Genomic DNA, 18,062 nt, shown 5'->3' on the forward strand with positions numbered 1-18,062 from the left:
ACTTCAATTATTGGTCAGCTTGCTTAAAACGCAGTAAAACGCTCACATTTTAGAACCGTGAACAGATGTAAATAATAATGCCAACCCAACAACAGTGGTTTCCCAAACGTGCCATGCATTTCAATGAATTCCTGCGGTCCACAAGGCAGACCCTGTGAAGCTCAATGGTAGCAATGATTTACATTCATTGTGCGGATGTTTCAGCCACTGTGGTCAATTGCATGTTTAGTGGGCTGTACAAAGTTTATGAGATGCGATTTTCAAGGCAAAAGCAATGATCAGAGCTTCCTTGATCCATGGGACTGGTTGTGTGCATTATCTATCACCATGTCAATGTATTAATAGTTCTTAAACAGGAACTTTAGTGAAATGGGGAAAGAAAGCAATCAATGATTGATATTCCTCATTTCATTTATTCATATGCGTGCATGAAAAAAGGGCCCGGCTGAATAACGAAATGGTTGATAACAAAATATGATAACAATAAACATTGTTGTCAAACTTGGTTAAAGATAAATACCGTTGTAAAAACAGACGGGAAATAATAACAACGACAAGATATTAATGTTAACAATCGTCATGTAATTCAACAATATAGCTTAACCCAACCCTATCCTTACAAAGAACCCTCCCATGGTGGTGCCTAAAACTAACCACTTCCCTGGTGGCGCCTAACCCTAACCACAATCCCCCCCAACCGGTGGTGCCTAACCTGAACAACCCTACCTTGGTGTTGCCTAAAACTAACTGCCACCTGGGTGGTGCCTAACCCTAACCACTCCCCTTGGTGGTGCCCAACCCTAACCATTCCCTTTGCAGAAACATCCTTTTACACATAGAAACGATAATATATTTGATAACGTAAAATCTGTACATACAAATGACATAATATGACAAAAACTATAACATTGCAAGCTTCTAAAATGAGAACATACTTCAAAAACTGTAATGTTCTAATGTTGTTAACAATATATATCTCGGCGTCCTTTTTTTACTTTTTTTGCTGTATTAACAATAATTGCATTAGAGTCTATGTCGGCACCCCTTTTTGTCCACGCTCAGCCGGTGCCCTTTTTTCCTGCTACCCGTTCATATTGTTTGATCCACAATCAGTCTGCACATAATAATCTTTACTACTGGCAGACAAGAAAAAAAAATAAACAGACACCACTAACTGCCATTATCTATAACCACACACCCTAACAATGCAATAAGCTAAAAGTTTTTTTTTTTTTTTTTTTTTTATAGATATACATATGCACAGAGGGCAATAATGGTTGGCAGTTGGAAACATCCATCATTTCCCACAATGCAACAAGGTTCAAAGACAGGAAACTGTCAGGACCTAGGTGCTGACATCACACTGTGGGAGGGGTTTTACCACAATATCACCATACAGACGTCCCTGATGATCTATTTGAGAAAAGGTAAAGATTTCTGATGGTAAAAGGGGTATCAGTTACTGATTGTGATAAAGTTCAATCCTTGGTCACAGTCTTTAAAGAAAGCAAAAATGCTAAATTGACTTGCAAGAGATGCTGTCATGATAATAACATTACACTTAAGGATACAATAAGGAAAATGGATAAATCTTCCAATAATGGCATCCTTTTGCATAGAAAATCCATACTGCTTCAAATGCTTTCTGTTGTTGTCCTGCCACTGTTACCACATACTGTTTATGTTAATGGTTGAACACAAAATTTAATACAAAAATGAACAATTAAGCAGCATGAACCGCATTCTTATAATGCATTACTGCATTACTCTTACTTTTACAGTGTCTTATCCAATATTGTCTCTTTGGAGACAGTTAACAAGGACATTGTTATAACAGATAACGCAAATGTTATTGTGTGCTGTAATATGCATGCCAGGTCCCACACCTCACCCCATATGTTGGGCTACTTCCTTTAACTTGATAACGTCCAGCTACAAAGTCATGTTCCTCACATGAACGTTCCATTTTTGTAATAAAAGCGGAACTGAAGAGTCCTACAAAAATAAGAGTTTCCCCTAACTGGGGCTTCTGGCAGACCCCAGGCGGGGTAACAGAAGACTGTTTGGAAACTTTGTGGGCACAGGGGGCTGGCAGAAGCCCCAGATAAGTGAAACTCTTATTTTTGTAGGACTCTTCAGTTCCGCTTTAAAGACATGCAGCATTTTCTAATGTACAGGTGTCACATAATGCAGACTGTGCCTGCAGCATACTGCATATAAAAGCTATCTAATTATGTTGTTTGGGGGATACACCTGCTTAATTATGATCTAAAATTTCAGAAGTGGTTGTTATGGAAAAACGTATGCACACCATTTTATCGGGATCAGTGAATAATGGCGCCCAGCGCCTATGCATAAAAATGGCGCCGCATTAAAAAGATACGCTTATCGCTATTTATCGTTAGTACTGCATAATAATGGCGCACAGGTAAAAAAGAAGAAAAACGGCACACACTAACGGTATTTATCAATAGTGGCACACACTAACGTTATTTATCAATAGTGGCACACACTAACGTTATTTATTAATAGCGCCCTACATAAGCCAAACTGCAGACGTTATTTAACTGCAAAGCGGTGAATGGATTTAATGTAACACTGTCAAGGTTAGGGTTGGGCACCACCAGGGGGGTCTTAGGGTTAGGCACCACCAAGGGGGTGGTTAGGGTTAGGCACCACCAGGGGGGTCTTAGGGTTAGGTATAGGTACAGGGAGGGTTCTGTGTGAGAGTAGGATTAGATTACATATAGTTACAGTACAATATACACCACCAGGGGGGTGGTTAGGGTTAGGCACCACCAGCGGTGTAGTTAGGGTTAGGCACCACCAGGAGGGCGGTTAGGGTTAGTCACCACCAGGGAGGGGTTATGGGTTAGGGATAGGTACAGAGAGGGTTCTGTGTGTTAATGCTAAATAACGATAAGGCTTTAACGCTAAATAACAATAAGGCTTTAACGTTAAATAGCGATAAGCGGCAAACGGATTAGCGGCAACACCGTGCGCCATTATTCACAGGCGCCATTTTCAGATGGATGCCATTTTATCACATTGCATATGACTGTTTGTATGCTAGATTGGGCCTACTGCTTGTTCAAGGATCAGGTGTTTCATGAAAGCTTGTAAGGCACTGATTTTTAGTTGCACCCCTGCCAGGTCCACATACATTATTTGGACACGCCCACAATGTACTGTGACCATGTGCACTTTGACACATATTTATCTACTATTGGTTCCCAAACAAAGCAAGCTCAAAACTGCTTTCAATTTGCAAGAATGTTTAATAGAGTGAGAATAGTGGCAGAATTAACAGTTAAGTCCACTGTAATCAGTGCAGCCATTCAGCCTATTAAGAGAGGTGCTCCAGCAGAGTCAGCATGATACTCTCTATTTACTCTCACTATTAAGCGCTGAACTGAATTAGTCAGTATACTTACACTATGTGTGGTTAAAATAACTTAAAATGGGGCTCCGATAAACAATGTCGTATACTTGCACTTTTTTTTTTTCATTAAAACTGTTATCAAGCCAATCTATGCTTCAAATGTGCTTTGTCTATTTAGTACATATCTATCATATATTAATTATGAATACAGTTACCCTTTACATGAGTAACTGTAGTTGAGGTTTGCCTTGCTTTAAGAGTTCACAAATGCAAAAACCATATTGCCAATGGGCTATTCAGCTGTGAATCTCAACCCAGTCAAAAAGATCTACTTGTCCCATTTGCCCAACTAGGGAGTGTATCCTGTCTGCTTGCATTATGTTAATAGTATCTAGGCAGTTGTATAACTCTAATTATTTTTCATTAAACCCTTCATGATGGTCCTATTGTAAATGAACAGGCTCCCAGGTAGGTCCTTGTGCTGAAAGCCCATTAATCTAAGTCTCACAGCAATTTTCCCATCTTCCATTGACCTGACAGCTCTGGGATTGGGCTCTTATAGCAGAGCTTTGACAACCAATCAGCGCAGGTGAATGACTCTCTCTAATGGTCTGCCATAGTTATGTAACAGGGTGATCATGTGACAAGACTGTATGATGCAGACACAGTTTTTGTCTGTGTACCTATCCCTGTATTTATTTCTAAGCGGAAAGAGATATCATACGAGGGAAAGGAAAACGCCTATTTTGAAATGTTCAAATATAAAGTGTAAAAATGTTATTAACTAAAATAGTGAACATCAAAATGTATTTCTGTACATAAATAAAAATAATAATAGAAAAAACAAATAATCCCCCCCCCATTAGACAACAAATTAGACAACAAATACCTGGTAAATAAATTATTTTCCTGCTTTATTACTATACTCCAGTGAAATGTTTTGCACATTTCTCTTCCCTCACATACTTGAACACTGCAGCAGTTACAGATGTGTTTATTGAAAAAAGACTATGCAAACTTGGCCGCTGAGTGACGGCACTAGTGGAATATCGATAAAAATATCTGGCACTAGCTAAAACTGATAGTAGAATGTTGGTAACGTCACCAATATTCTATTAGCACTTCACTCTTTTCACACTAACCCTCCCTCTACTTACTCCTAACGCTGATTTATATCTGTGCCACAATCTCCACTGCTAAAGTGATCCTACGCCAATATCTGCGCCGCCCTCCACCACTATCTGTCGCCAGCAAATTTCCTTTACAGGCTGTGCCTCCGGCATCCAAATTGTACACTGGGTGCTGCTATAGTCGCATTGAACATTGCTGTTTATGTGACACCCAAATTACCAGGCGCTTTGGTTACAAGCAGCCATAGGTAAATTAGAAGCAGCATAGTAACCTGTCCTGGAGATTAGGAATAAATCAAGATATGTAAGGGACAAGGTAAACTGTTTTGTGACAGGGCAATTCATTTCTAAACCTAACATTGACAATCTGAACCCTCACTTTCATGCTATGCTCCCACAACTGTAATCACTACACCAACTGCTCTGCTTACATACTAAGCAAACATTCTCTAGAGGGTAGCTATCAGCAACAGAAACTTCCTGTGCCTGGCCTGCACTCTTGAGTACTATGGCAATTCCTAAAGAGATGAATAACTAAGTCAAGCAAACACATACAAAGGCCTTCCTTCCTTCTTGCTGCATTCGAACTCTCTCCTCCCCTACTGCAATTTATCCTGTAGGGTAAGGCCTTCAACCCTTAACCTAAAATATTCCTACCTATAATTACCCTGATGGTAACCTTAATTTAACACTAAAATGGCCCTGTGCTAAATAGAGAAGATCGGTAAGAAGCTGGAAGTGCAAGTGGCGACAAGCAGCTTTTTGGGGGGGTCTTTAGCTCTGGAACGAGCCGGTGGAGGAGAATGGGGAAGCCTCTGCAGGATCCCGAGGCTTCCATCTCCCGAGGTGAGTACCCCATAATAACTCAATTCGTGGGGCCCGAAAGTGAAACTTTGATGCCCCCCAATGTTCACACCCCTTCCCTTGCCTCCTTATGGTGCCCTCCATGGCCTGTGGGCCCATCTCACAAGTGTCATAAAACAAGCGTGGCCATCATGATTTGACACCCATAAGAAGTGTAGCTACAATAACACCTGATCAGAAGGATGGTCCCCTGTATCGGAAGAAGGGAAGGCTAGTAGTTGGGGCCCTCCATATCTCTGGGCCCCCCGTGTAATCGCAGGGGCTGCTCCCCTCTAGTTATGCCCCTGCTCATAGGGGCAATTTTTCCCTGCAGGTACATGTTAAAGGTGGCCATACACTTATAGATTTGCAGTAGATTTGACCATCAGATAGATTTCTGTCAGATGCCTGTCAAGTCGAATCTGACAGGAATCTCTCTGATGTGTGCCACACACTAGGAACAGATTTCCAATAGATTTTAGAATGAAATCTATTGGAAATCGATCTAAATGCATTATTGGACCATTAGATCCAATGCAACGCTATGAGCTGGCAGTAGATCGACCTAGATTTTCCATCCTGTCAGATAGATCAAATCGTTCGATTTGATAGAATCGATTTCTGATCTATCGATTCCATAGAATTGATGGATCGATTGATGGCTGAAATCGACCAGTGTATGGGCCCCTTTATATTTGCATGCAAGCCTGGACTATTAGCATCAAATTGACAAACTTTCACCTAAACAAATGAATACAAAAAGTAGAGATAAACTTGAAATCTCCATTATCATTGAAATTTTCACAGATTTGAAACTGAGACAATGAAATCGAGTGACTGCTTGTTAGTTAACCAGTTGCCAACTGATTGGTTGAACTGCTACTGGGTTTCATTAGCTGAGTTTAAAATCAAAATAAATGTGCACTTTAAATCCTGGTGCACACATCCAATTTTGATTGGCTAATGATTGGTCAATTTTACCACTTGCATGTAGAATGAGGGGCAACAGATTCTGAATACTATAGAAGACTGTGGCTCTACTGCTCTCCTTCCACTTGCTGTTTTCGGATCAGTGAATAATGGCGCACAGCGCCTATGCATAAAAATGGCACCGCATTAAAAAGATAAGCTTATCGCTATTTATCGTTAGTACTGCATAATAATGGCGCACAGGGTAAAAAGAAGAAAAAACGGCACACACTAACGTTATTTATCAATAGTGCCGTTCATTTGCCAAACAGCAGATGTTATTGCCCACAGTAACGTTATTTATCAATAGCGCCCTACATAAGCCAAACTGCAGACGTTATTTAACTGCAAAACGGTGAATGGATTTAATGTAACACTGTCAAGGTTAGGGTTAGGCATCACTGGGGGGGGGGGGGTGTCTTAGGGTTAGGCACCATCAGGGAGGTCTTAGGGTTAGGCATCACCAGGGGGGTCTTAGGGTTAGGCACCACCAGGGGGGTGGTTAGGGTTAGGCACCACCAGGGGGTGGTTAGGATTAGGCACCACCAGGGGGGTCTTAGGGTTAGGGTTAGGCACCACCAGGGGGTCTTAGGGTTAGGCGCCAACTGGGGGGGTCTTAGGGTTAGGCACCACCAGGGGGTCTTAGGGTTAGGCACCACCAGGGGGGTCTTAGGGTTAGGCACCACCAGGAGGTCTTAGGGTTAGGCACCACCAGGGAGGTCTTAGGGTTTGGCACCACCAAGGGGGTCTTAGGGTTAGGCACCACCAGGGGGGTCTTAGGGTTAGGCACCACCAGGGGGGGTTTAGGGGCTAGGGATAGGTACAGAGAGGGTTCTTTGTGTTAACGCTAAATAACGATAAGGCTTTAATGCTAAATAACAATAAGGCTTTAATGTTAAATAACAATAAGGCTTTAACGTTAAATAGCGGCAAACGGATTAGCAGCAACACCGTGCGCCATTATTCGCAGGGGCCATTTTCAGATGGATCCGCTCTTTTATGTGTTAGTGTAGAAGAACATACATGAACTTATCAGCAGTTTCTACAGGAAAGGAGCGAGGCCAAGACCAGTATGGTTAGGAATCAGAAGAGCGCCTTATCTCTGGACTACATTTCAGTCACTTCTCCTCATTGTATTGTCTCTGCTGCTAGTAGAAAGGGCAGAGGCAGTTAGTAAAAGCAGAACTAAAAAATAAAGAGTTCCCAGTATTCAGAAACCCCCAGAAGAGGCCATTCTGCTAAAACATATTTTTTCCTAAAAACAGTCTATAAGAGTACCTCCTAAATTTCTAACTTCGACTTTCAATTAATAGAACAATTTATTTACCAATGTGTATAAATTTCTACTAAATATCAGTAGGCTAATTCATCTATCAATCTTTTACTGTGATTTCAAAAGTGGGGAAAGTTAAATTCTATTGTATTCAGAAGTTGGATACATTTTCCCATTGGAAACATTTGGGAAGTAAGAACAGGCACTCGGGAAAAATTGAATTCAACAACTGATTCCTACAGGAAATGTCCCTAATGGTGCATTCAAACATTATTATTTATTGGATTTATATAGGGCCAACATATCACGCAGCACTGTACAGTACAAACGATTACAGACATTGATAACGGGGTGGCCGACAACCCAATACAGGTAATAAGGAATAAGATACAACAACACAATAAAGGTAATAGTCAACAATATACACACAATACGGGTAATAATCAATAAGACACACAACACAATACAGGTAATAATACAATGCCAGATCACATACTGGAGTGCTAGTCCCAATAATACAAGTTCACATTTTTCTGGCTAGAGTGCACAATCAAGTATGATACACAAGGAGAAATGGCCCTGCCAAACGCTCATAATCTAGAGGGAGAAGGTGGTGACATGAAAGGCAGGGGGTGCATTGAGATGTTTTCGGCAGAGAGAGTTAGAGAAGGATTGAGGTGGGGTAGGCCTCCTTGAAGAGGTGAGTTTTGATGGCTTATTTGCAGGTGTTGAAGAAGGGAACAAGCCTGATGGGCAGTGTAAGAGAGTTCCACAGGATGGGGGCAGCTCTAGTGAAGTCTATGTGCACTATGAAATATGTGTGGGCACTATTTATTGTAGTTCCCCTCGGTCTCATTCAGGTTGCATCATGTCTATGTTATTGTTTGTTGCTGCCCCATATTTTTGTTGCTGCCCCATATTTTCAGTCAACTTAATAAAAGTTATGTTTTAGTTGGCCATGAGAGGCATTTCCTGTAGGAATTAGTTGTTGAAAACACTGACAAATAAAAAAAATAAAAGAAGATGCTTGGTTATCCATCTCACCAGTATGCATCCAAACCTTCACCCACACAGTGCGTTTTGTTGCTTGGAACACATTTTCATCTCATGCATACACAACAATAACGTCAGGGGAGAAAATATTATTTACGGTAGTTAAAAAAGGTATCACCAAAGAAGAACCTTCAAGCAAACATTCTTAGCTTCAATATCACTCTATAAATTCTATTGTCTCTTGGGCAGAAAGGATGACAAGCTTGTAGTATCAAAGTAAGAATGGGACGCTGTTTTTAAAATCAACACATCATGTTTAGATCTTTAATAAGTCTTCTACTCTTATCCAACTCTGTATTTGGCATTCCATTAACTGGGAATCAGTTTGCCAGAGAGATGCAGATAATAACAATTGACATATGATGTGGCAGTTCTGTCCTCTAATCAAAGAAACAATCTCCAACAGACACACATGTAGTGCTGGAGACAGGAACTCTGGCAATCGCTCAGTTCCATATCACAGAAAATTTTCACTAGCCATGACCATGACATTGCCTTTCTGGAGAAAACACCAACTCTATTACAGAGATAAAATCATATCATCTCTTACATCTAACATGCTAACAATATTTACAGCCAAAGCATCACTGATAGTGTTAGTTCACGAGGTTAGAACGAAAATCACATAGCGTTTAGATCTTTTTTTTAATCTTAAGGTCACTAATACTGACCAAGTAATTGAATTCAATGGAATAGTCTCATATTTGTCTAAACAGAATCTTACGCTGAACAAGAAGGAACCCATTTCCACTTTGCTTTCCAGATCATTGGTATTTATTCAAACACAGCTCACAGTTTATGTAAAGAAAATAAATGCATAACAGTTTATACAACAATTTGCTGTGAAGATTTATCATTCACAGAATTCAAAGCAGTGATATTGATATACTGCCTGAAGGTCTGGACCACAACTGGGGTCTGATGAGTATTACCTATGATATTTATTCTTGGCTGTGCTGGGAAGGATTCACAGGTTAAGGGATTATTTGTCATTCCAAAGAGACAGCAGTCAAACATCTAGAGGATCTAGTCAAGAGCAAGCAATTCCAATCAACTTTTCTAATTCTCTCACTATACAAAAAGAACCCTTAAGAATTCTCAGATTAGAATGATTCATGTGCTTTTCTACACTCTTTTAGTTATTGTGTCTACTAAAAAGATGCTTATGCATGTACACTTTGCAACACTAATGCTATTACTTGAACTTCTATTTTTATATAACTTAGAGATAGAGCTTTCCAGTGATCTAAACAGTTACTAATATTCTTAGTCAAAGGATGAGCATGTACACTAACTAAGCAAGCAGACTTGACTTCATCATCAGTAATTTGATCGATCAGGTGATCTTAAAAACCAGTCACTGGAATCTCTGTATTCAAACAGGACAAATTTACATTTTGATAAAAAAACTATACACAGTCCATAGAACTATCTGTATCGCCAGACACCATTCCCAATGTACACACACAATATTTTGGGCTGGAAAGGGACCTCTTGCCAGCTCACAATTATTGAAAAAGGGAAAAAAAACAACAACAGGATCTGTAAGATAGATGTCACCACCCCTTAACCAAAGCATGCACCAATGAGCTAGACTTTTGTAAAATGACTCAGCAAGGAATTCCAAACTTTGACAACATTTACATCACACGATACAAATACTTTATCATGCCAACATCATGGAAAGATTTTTTGGGTCATTTTTGCACGTTGTTAAGCAATATACTGTAGCTTAATGTATCAGTAAGGCTGGGGCTAGGTACTAGTGATTCTCAATCACCAGTGTAGTGGTGAAGGCTTTACTACTTGGAACTTTCATTTTATGCTTTTTGAGCATTTTGTACAGTTGTTAGTAAAATAGTGGAAAGTCCAAGGATCCCATTTCCAGTTGATTGAGTGGAACATCTGTCATCAGTAATATTATTCATTTCCCATTGATTGTGTCCCTCCCCCAAAAATATAATTAAACTTGAACACTTATTTAAAACCAGAAAGTACATAGTTTCAATAACTTTAATTATGTAATACTGTATTATACCCTATTTTCAAACAAAACAATGTAAACAAAATTAAAATGTGCTCCAGGATGACACCTTAAGCCATATGCTCACTGCAGGGTTGTTTGAAAGCCAACATTTATTCTATATTAATAAACACATTAACCTGTTATAGTTGCTGGCTAATTGTTTGCATGAAGATCAATAAAGATTTAAAGCTAGTAGGATCCATTGACCCCAGTCGTCCCTTAATGAATAATGAAATTCATCATTGGTATGCTATATAAGACTGTTGTCAGTACAAATAAAAGTTTCTTTGGTACATGCTGTAAAACATTCTGACAGATGACTCAGTTTATTGTTCTTTGAATGCTCTGTTGTTTAGCTTTGAAGCCATTGTGTCTACATGTGAGTTTCATAAGCTCCGCAAAGCTGCTTCTGTAGGGAAATATCTTCACATCTACTTGTAGATTGAGTAGAACAATCACGTGTTGCCAATATTATTAAGACCTTATTAATATTCTACATGTATATCACATTAGAGAAATTGCTCTCATAGTAGTCATAAAAATTTCTTGCAGATTTTGAGCACGTTACACACCCTCAATCATTAACCTCCGCTACCCAGGAGTCTTGATTTATAGACAATCTGAACGATTTATCAAGACAAACCCAAACCGGAGTACCGGTGAAGCAGTTGCCCACAGCAACCATTCAGGTTTGATTTGATTTGTTAAATGAGACAAGGATTCTGTTTGGATGCTCTGGGCAAATGCTTTACTTTTTGTCCCAGTTTTCTTTGCACCTGACTTGATAAATCGATCTCACTGTCTATTTCTCAGACCAGTAAACTTCCACAAATATTTGTTATCAAGATCGTTGTAACCTCAGCCTTCCAACCCATAGCATTCTTTTGTACTCACAGTCAATAAGGTGAGAATGATGCAAACAAAATCCACCAGGATGTATACACTGGATTCTGCAATGCACATCCCTAATGTGACAGTGAATGGCTGGGCTCTTGAGAGATCTTTTTCTATTACTAAGAAAGAGGCCATATCTTTTTTTTAATAAACATTTCATAGCATCAGGATACATAGACATCACAAAGCAGAAGAGATAACATACATCAGACGATTAGCTCAGCTGATCTAAGTAATACAGAGACGTAAGAAAACTGTGACCATTGCAGAAAGCTGCTAGGAAATTCAAGAAAAGGAAATCAAATCGATTGCTATCTAAAAAGGCTTCATATCCGGTTAATAATAGCAAAGGGGATGAGAAGCAAAAGATCAAAAAACTGAAATTCTTACTCTCCTGCCTATAAAGATCCAAAGCTGTATCTTGCTAAGAGATTAACTTGCTCTGAACCACTCCGAGAATATTTGGCCTGAATACAGCGCCAGGTGCTCGGGGATCACGTTTTGGACATTGACACTTCTGTTATTTTAATGAATAAAAACTCCCAGAGCCAGAAAGTTTAAAGAAATTCTCATCTTGCTCTATGATGTTTTTCAGGCATACAGCAGCACAGTCCTCAGCCTATATAATAAGTCAATGCCAGACTAGAACATCTTGGGAAACTGCTGATTATCAGTTTTGTAAACATACATGAGCTGTGCTGTAAAATGCATACAGGATCTCTCTGATGGAATGGTGGAGCACTTTGGTACTTGTCCAATAGGTAGCAGTGACAGCATGTGCCTCCTATTCCTTAATATAGTACTTTCTCAGCAACATTACCCCATAACTGGACCATTTAGCACCGAGATGATCCTTATTGATTAAGTCTTAAAAATATAGCTGTTCCCCACTGCTTAATTTCTTTTAAAAGAAATCAGAAGCATTGCAAGGCTTTTCTTCTCTAACATTTTAAATCAGTAAAATAAAAGCACTAAAGCATTAAAACAAAAGCATTAACAGTTAAAGAAATAGACGCCTTAGATGAGAGTATAGGAAGAATAGGAAGTGATGCTGTGAGCATCCTCTTACCTTCAGCCTGGGCTCCTAGCAGGAGGATGAGGGAGATCAGGATGCTGGGGTAGATGTTGAGACCCAGAGACTCGCATATTCCGCGGGCCAGCATGATAAAGCCCTAGACTTTGAGGATAGCAGGATTAGCAAGGGTAGTTGAGCAAGATTTCCAGCTCAGCTCCGTACATCCACTGAAAGATGTCTGGGGGTGAGATTCACAAGGACTCATTCATGTGAGCAACTCTCCTGGTGTGGCTATTGATTAAAGGGGAAGAGGAAACAGAGGCACGGCAACGATGCACAGAGAAGTCTCTGTGCTTGTTTATGAAAAGAATGCTACTGTACTGAAATGGAGCAGGAGGGAGTGAGTGAGACAAGGGAGCATGATAAAGAAGAGAGAGAGAAAGACACAGAGAGAGGGCAAGCAGCGAGTAGAGACACAGGGAAAGAGAGAACGGAGACAAAAGGCAGAGAGAGAGAGAAGAGTGAATAGGAAACTAAAGTAAGCAGCATTGATCAGCAGAGAAGGGATACAGCAGAGGGGAATTTAGACACAGCAAGAGGAGATTAATTCTGGACAGAGATGCTAAGAGAAGAAAGGAAAGCATGAAGCGTGTATCTTCAGTACCAACCTAACGTGTCAGGCTGTGTGTTGTGTTCTGGTAGGCTGCTGCTAAGAAGCACTCATAATATTCTATCATCCAAGGCAACGCACTGGCAGAATGCAGCCACAAAGTGCTACAAGGAACAGACACATGGAGAGCAAGGCATGCACTACACCAACTGCAGAGGGAAGCGTGCAATAGGACAGCACAGAGTAAAAATAGACACAAGCGCTGGATAGAGTGCATGCTTCATCTGTTCAGCCATTAGCCAAAGGAAGCCTGTGGTACAGTCACTCCACTGCACATTATAGCATGTCATGTCATAGAATAATCTCTCATGTGAAAGAAAGCTTCAGATGCTGTATGCTTTTCAAATATACCATCATGCATAGTCATGCATAGTCATAGTTGATCATGCATACAGGATGTGCAATTAATAGTAAATTAATGGAACTTTGCTGAAGTAAATCATTATTTTTGATTAGTTTTCTTGGTTAAAACCTGAGTGGTTGAAAAAAAATGATTGCCTGTTTAACTGCTGCAGTGTTCTACCATGGGAAATTTGTTTCAAGCAACTACTAAATATTTGATTCTTTTTTAATGCTGCTCTTGAGCTTTTCCTCCATCAAAGTAAAAGTGTCCCCAGACAGGGCTGCACACACCCTCTGAGCGGCGGCCCAGCTTGTGGTCTATTTATGTGTTGTCCCAGGTGACGCCTTGTCGTGATAATGCTGGCTAAATATCCTACACTCCAGCTTTATGTTTTCTAGATTCATTAGAATGCATATGGCTTATATGGAACCTGAGGTGAGAGAAATATGGAGGCTAACATATTTCCTTTTAAACAATGCACATTGCCTGGCTGTCCTGCTGATCATCTGTCTCTAACACCTTCAGCCATAGAACAAGCATGAAAAGATGTTTCTGAAATATGGCAAGATTAGCTGCATACTTGTTTCAAGTGTGTGATTTAGACACTATTGACAAGAAAGATCAGCAGGGCTGCCAGGCAACTGGTATTGTTTAACGACCTAAAGACTGCGTCATGCCGATAGGCGTTACCGCGGCGGCAGATCCAGGACCGCCTAATGCCAATTGGCGTCTGTCAAGTTCACGGGCTGGCTTTTGCAGGCGATCGCGCCGATGTGCACGCATCTCCACTTGGTAGGCTCCGCTCCACCTTCAGTCTCCCAGCGGCGATCGCCGCTCGGAGACTGTTAGACTGTGAAACCGCCATCTAATTAGGCTGTACAGCGCTGCGATCGTGTCACACGGCTGTCCCCTCCAGAGGCACAGGGGTGATCCGCTGTCATAACACTGCGGTCCTCAAGTGGTTAAAAATAAATACATATGTCAGACTCCATATGTCTCTAACCTTGAGTTCCTTTGAAAGTGGATGTGGAGTTTCCCAACAAACTAGTCCTATAAATAGATTCTCTTCCACTCCATACTTAAACACTAAAGGTGGCCACTAATGATACAATTTTTCAAACGACTGTTTATGAATGATGATTCATATGAACGGTAGGAAATTATCACTTGGGACCACTAAAGGACAAAAAATCTCTTAACCAATCCAATCAGATTGACAGGATCGATCTGAAAATCATTAATCAGATCAGATTGGTTAGGAATTTTTTCTTTGTTAGTAGTCCTAAACTATCATTTCTGATCGTTCATATGAACAATCATCCGTAAACAATAGTTCTGCAAATTGTATCATTAGAGGCCACTTTACACACTACAGGGGAAACTTGAAAAATTAGAATATCGTGCAATAGTCCATTTATTTTAGGAATTCAACTTAAAAGGTACAACTAATACATGAAATAGACTCATTGCATGCAAAGAGAGATATTTCAAGCCTTTATTTGTTATAATTTTGATGATTCTGGCTTACAGCTTATGAAAAAAAAAAACACCAAATCAAATTCTCATACTATTAGAATATTGTGAAAATGTTCAATATTCTAGGCTCCAAGTGTCAGACTCCAATCAGCTAATTAACCCAAAACACCTGCAAAGGGTTCATATTTCATATATTAATTATTGACCATCTAAGTTGAATTACTGAAATAGATGGACTTTGCATGACAGTCCAATTTTTTTAGTTTCACCTGTATAAACCCTTTTACTTGCAGTGTAATAATGGTGGCAGAGCACCAGTGGTAAGTTACCATTTTTCCTCTTTGGAGGCTTCTTTTATACACGAAGGGTGAGACTCTAGAAAATCGCCAGAAAAAAAAAAATTTGCCAATGACTTTTTGTTTACTTTCTTAAAAAACATTCAAATAACTCCCCCCCCCCCTCCTCGCAAAAAAAAAAATCTGTAAGATCTTGTCCAAAATACAGCTATAGAGGTCTACACTACCTCTCACTGACATTTAATGATCCAGGATTGTGCAGTTTTGCTCTGTCCATTTGCATGCTGGTTAATGCCCTTCTGTGTTTTGACAAGTTTTTATTCCTGTAAATAGTGTGTACATTACCCAATCCTTACAGATTATGCTGAACAGCTCACGTCACTCCACTCATCATTCTTTAGAGAGGATTACAGTCTAACCTCCCTGCCACATTTTAGGGTCAGTCTTGGTGGAAACCATTTAATTTACTAATATGTTGTTGAGGAGTGGGTGGAAACCAGAGCACCTGGAAGATCCCAGAAAACAGAGAAGAGTAGAAAGGACTGTAAAGCCTCAAGGCAAGAAATTTGGTCCTCTATCCACCACAGGGGAGGACTGGGACCTTTTGGCCTGGGGGGAAAACACAAACTAGAGGCCCGTTTTCACGGCAGCCCCAGCCCAAATGACATCACACACGTGCCCCACGTGCTATATGTCGGTAGTCACAGCAAGGACACTCGAGGAACAGCGTGACAGGTAAAGTATGAATGCACTGGCCCCGGGGGGCACATAATACATTTTGAGTTACAACGGTTAGGGTTTCTATCACTTACACAAGTCCTGCAAGCAGCCCTTATGGAGTCTAGGGACTGTCTGTAAGCAGCCCTTCTGGAGTCTAGGGACTGTCTGTAAGCAGCCCTTCTGGAGTCTAGGGACTGTCTGTAAGCAGCCCTTCTGGAGTCTAGGGACTGTCGAAAACTTTTCAACCTAGACAATATCTTATGTAGCTGTGCACATGCAGTTAACAATGGTGAGAGACCAGACAGATTTTTTTCCCACGGACCCTGCAGGCAAGCCTCTGCTCTGTATCATGCTGTGTATACTTACTAGCTTTCCCGTCCTGCAATTGCTCTGTAATTGGGCATTTATTTCCCTCATTCAGCCTAGTGTTTCACATTGCCTTATACAAAAACCTGAATTCACCAGGCACAGTGCCAGCCCTAAATCACTAAATAAGAGGCAGCCTGGGGGGAAATCTCCCCTGGCCAGTCCTCCCCTGATCCACCATGTGGTTTACTCAGGTAAATGACCTTCAGTAAAACCTACCAATGAATTTCTATAGGGTTAGTAATCTTACTGTCAGAAAAGACAAGTGACATAAATGTCTGGCTGAAAATAAAAGTGTATTTCTGGGCTCAAATAAAAAAAAATGTTTATGAGAAGACCACATACTAAGCCATGTTATGTCCAGTAAAGCTCCTGTTGGTTCTTGGTCCTGTTCTTATTTCTTATGAATTTAATCTTTATCTTTACCCTATCTTGGCAATGGATGAAGTGTACACACAGTACATTACCTTGCCTGGGTTCTCAGTATTGTTCAGGTATCATTAAAGGCAATGCAGTATCCAATTCTAGATCTGGAGCCAAGAGCCAGGTCAGGGGTTACTTTACTTGCAACTCCTCGGGGGTCATTTATGATCATATGTCAGTCTGGCTTGGCATATGTGGGCCAGACCTCACGTAAAAATTAGCCTGTACCTTACAGAGCATAAAAGCAGCATTCTACATTTTGGAAAGACCTCTGTGGGGCTGCTTAAGTCTGAGGCCTACCGAGCCAACTACATTGGTGTGTACTTGAGGAAGTGATGGCCACTGAGGGAACAGATTGTAGCAATCTCCTATTGAGAGGTGATACATTTTTGATAGACCGACTGAGGATGCTGAAGCCTGATGGCATAAATTAGGTGAAAGAAGGTTTTCTTTGAAACACAGCTCTCTAAATTATTTTCAGTTTTTACATCTCATATTATATAATTTGCCTTTAGGATCATGCCCACCCTGTTAGGGTGTGTTGTAAGGACTACCGGTTGTCAGAACTGAGGTTAGGCATCTGAGGAAGGCCGGTGAATCCGGAATGTTGTGCCCATCCTCTAATACGTAATACTTTCAAATTACTGATAAAATAAAATATGGTTGAGCTATGGGTTACATTGTTCTTGCATCTGGGTTAGTGGTGTCCCCTTTACCCATGACTTCTCTCTGTAATTTCTAAGGTGGCCCCCAAATAATCTGTCAATTGGTGGCATTGGATACCAGTCCCTCCATTGGTTGGCCCCCTACAGGTTACAGAAAAGGTAAGCTAATAGAAGTCATGTTAGTGAAATTTACACTCCTTACATAAAAACAAACAAAAAAAAAAAAACAGAGCAGAGTTTGATGGCCACTTTCATAATTCAACTGGTTTCTTTGTCACCTTATATACCTTTATTTGTTAACTTGTAAGGGCAGGGTTTTCCCTTGAAGAAAACCTGTAAGGTTTGCAATTAAAAACTTAGATACATACCTCTGAAGTTGGAATCCTCTGGGTCCTCAAAAGGCTTCCCTCCTCCTCCTCCACCAGGCCGTTCCTGTGCTAAGGCCCCAGAAGGTCAGAAGCGCATGGCACAGCGCGTCTACCCAGTAGCACGGAATCACTCAGACTTCGGCAGAAAAA

The 18,062-nt window shown here is 40.5% G+C and overlaps 1 protein-coding gene across 2 annotated transcripts in view; it reads right to left on the reverse strand.

Annotated features, from left to right (window-relative positions):
* SEZ6L (seizure related 6 homolog like) overlaps positions 1-13,460 on the reverse strand; it is a 575,113-nt gene extending 561,653 nt beyond the window's left edge. Inside the window, exons 1-2 of one of the 2 annotated variants that reach the window (XM_068238978.1) lie at positions 13,254-13,460; positions 12,640-12,823 (exon numbers count right to left, since the gene is read on the reverse strand). In XM_068238978.1, the coding sequence (XP_068095079.1) occupies positions 12,640-12,733 (94 nt within the window). In that variant the 5' untranslated portion in view covers positions 12,734-12,823; positions 13,254-13,460. Of the gene's footprint in view, positions 1-12,639; positions 12,966-13,253 lie in introns of both variants that reach the window. The other variant, XM_068238971.1, reaches the window with a different exon arrangement.
* Between the last annotated feature and the right edge of the window lie 4,602 nt (positions 13,461-18,062).

Source organism: Hyperolius riggenbachi, chromosome 1 (genome assembly GCF_040937935.1).
Source record: "Hyperolius riggenbachi isolate aHypRig1 chromosome 1, aHypRig1.pri, whole genome shotgun sequence".
Taxonomy (NCBI): Eukaryota; Metazoa; Chordata; class Amphibia; order Anura; family Hyperoliidae; genus Hyperolius; species Hyperolius riggenbachi.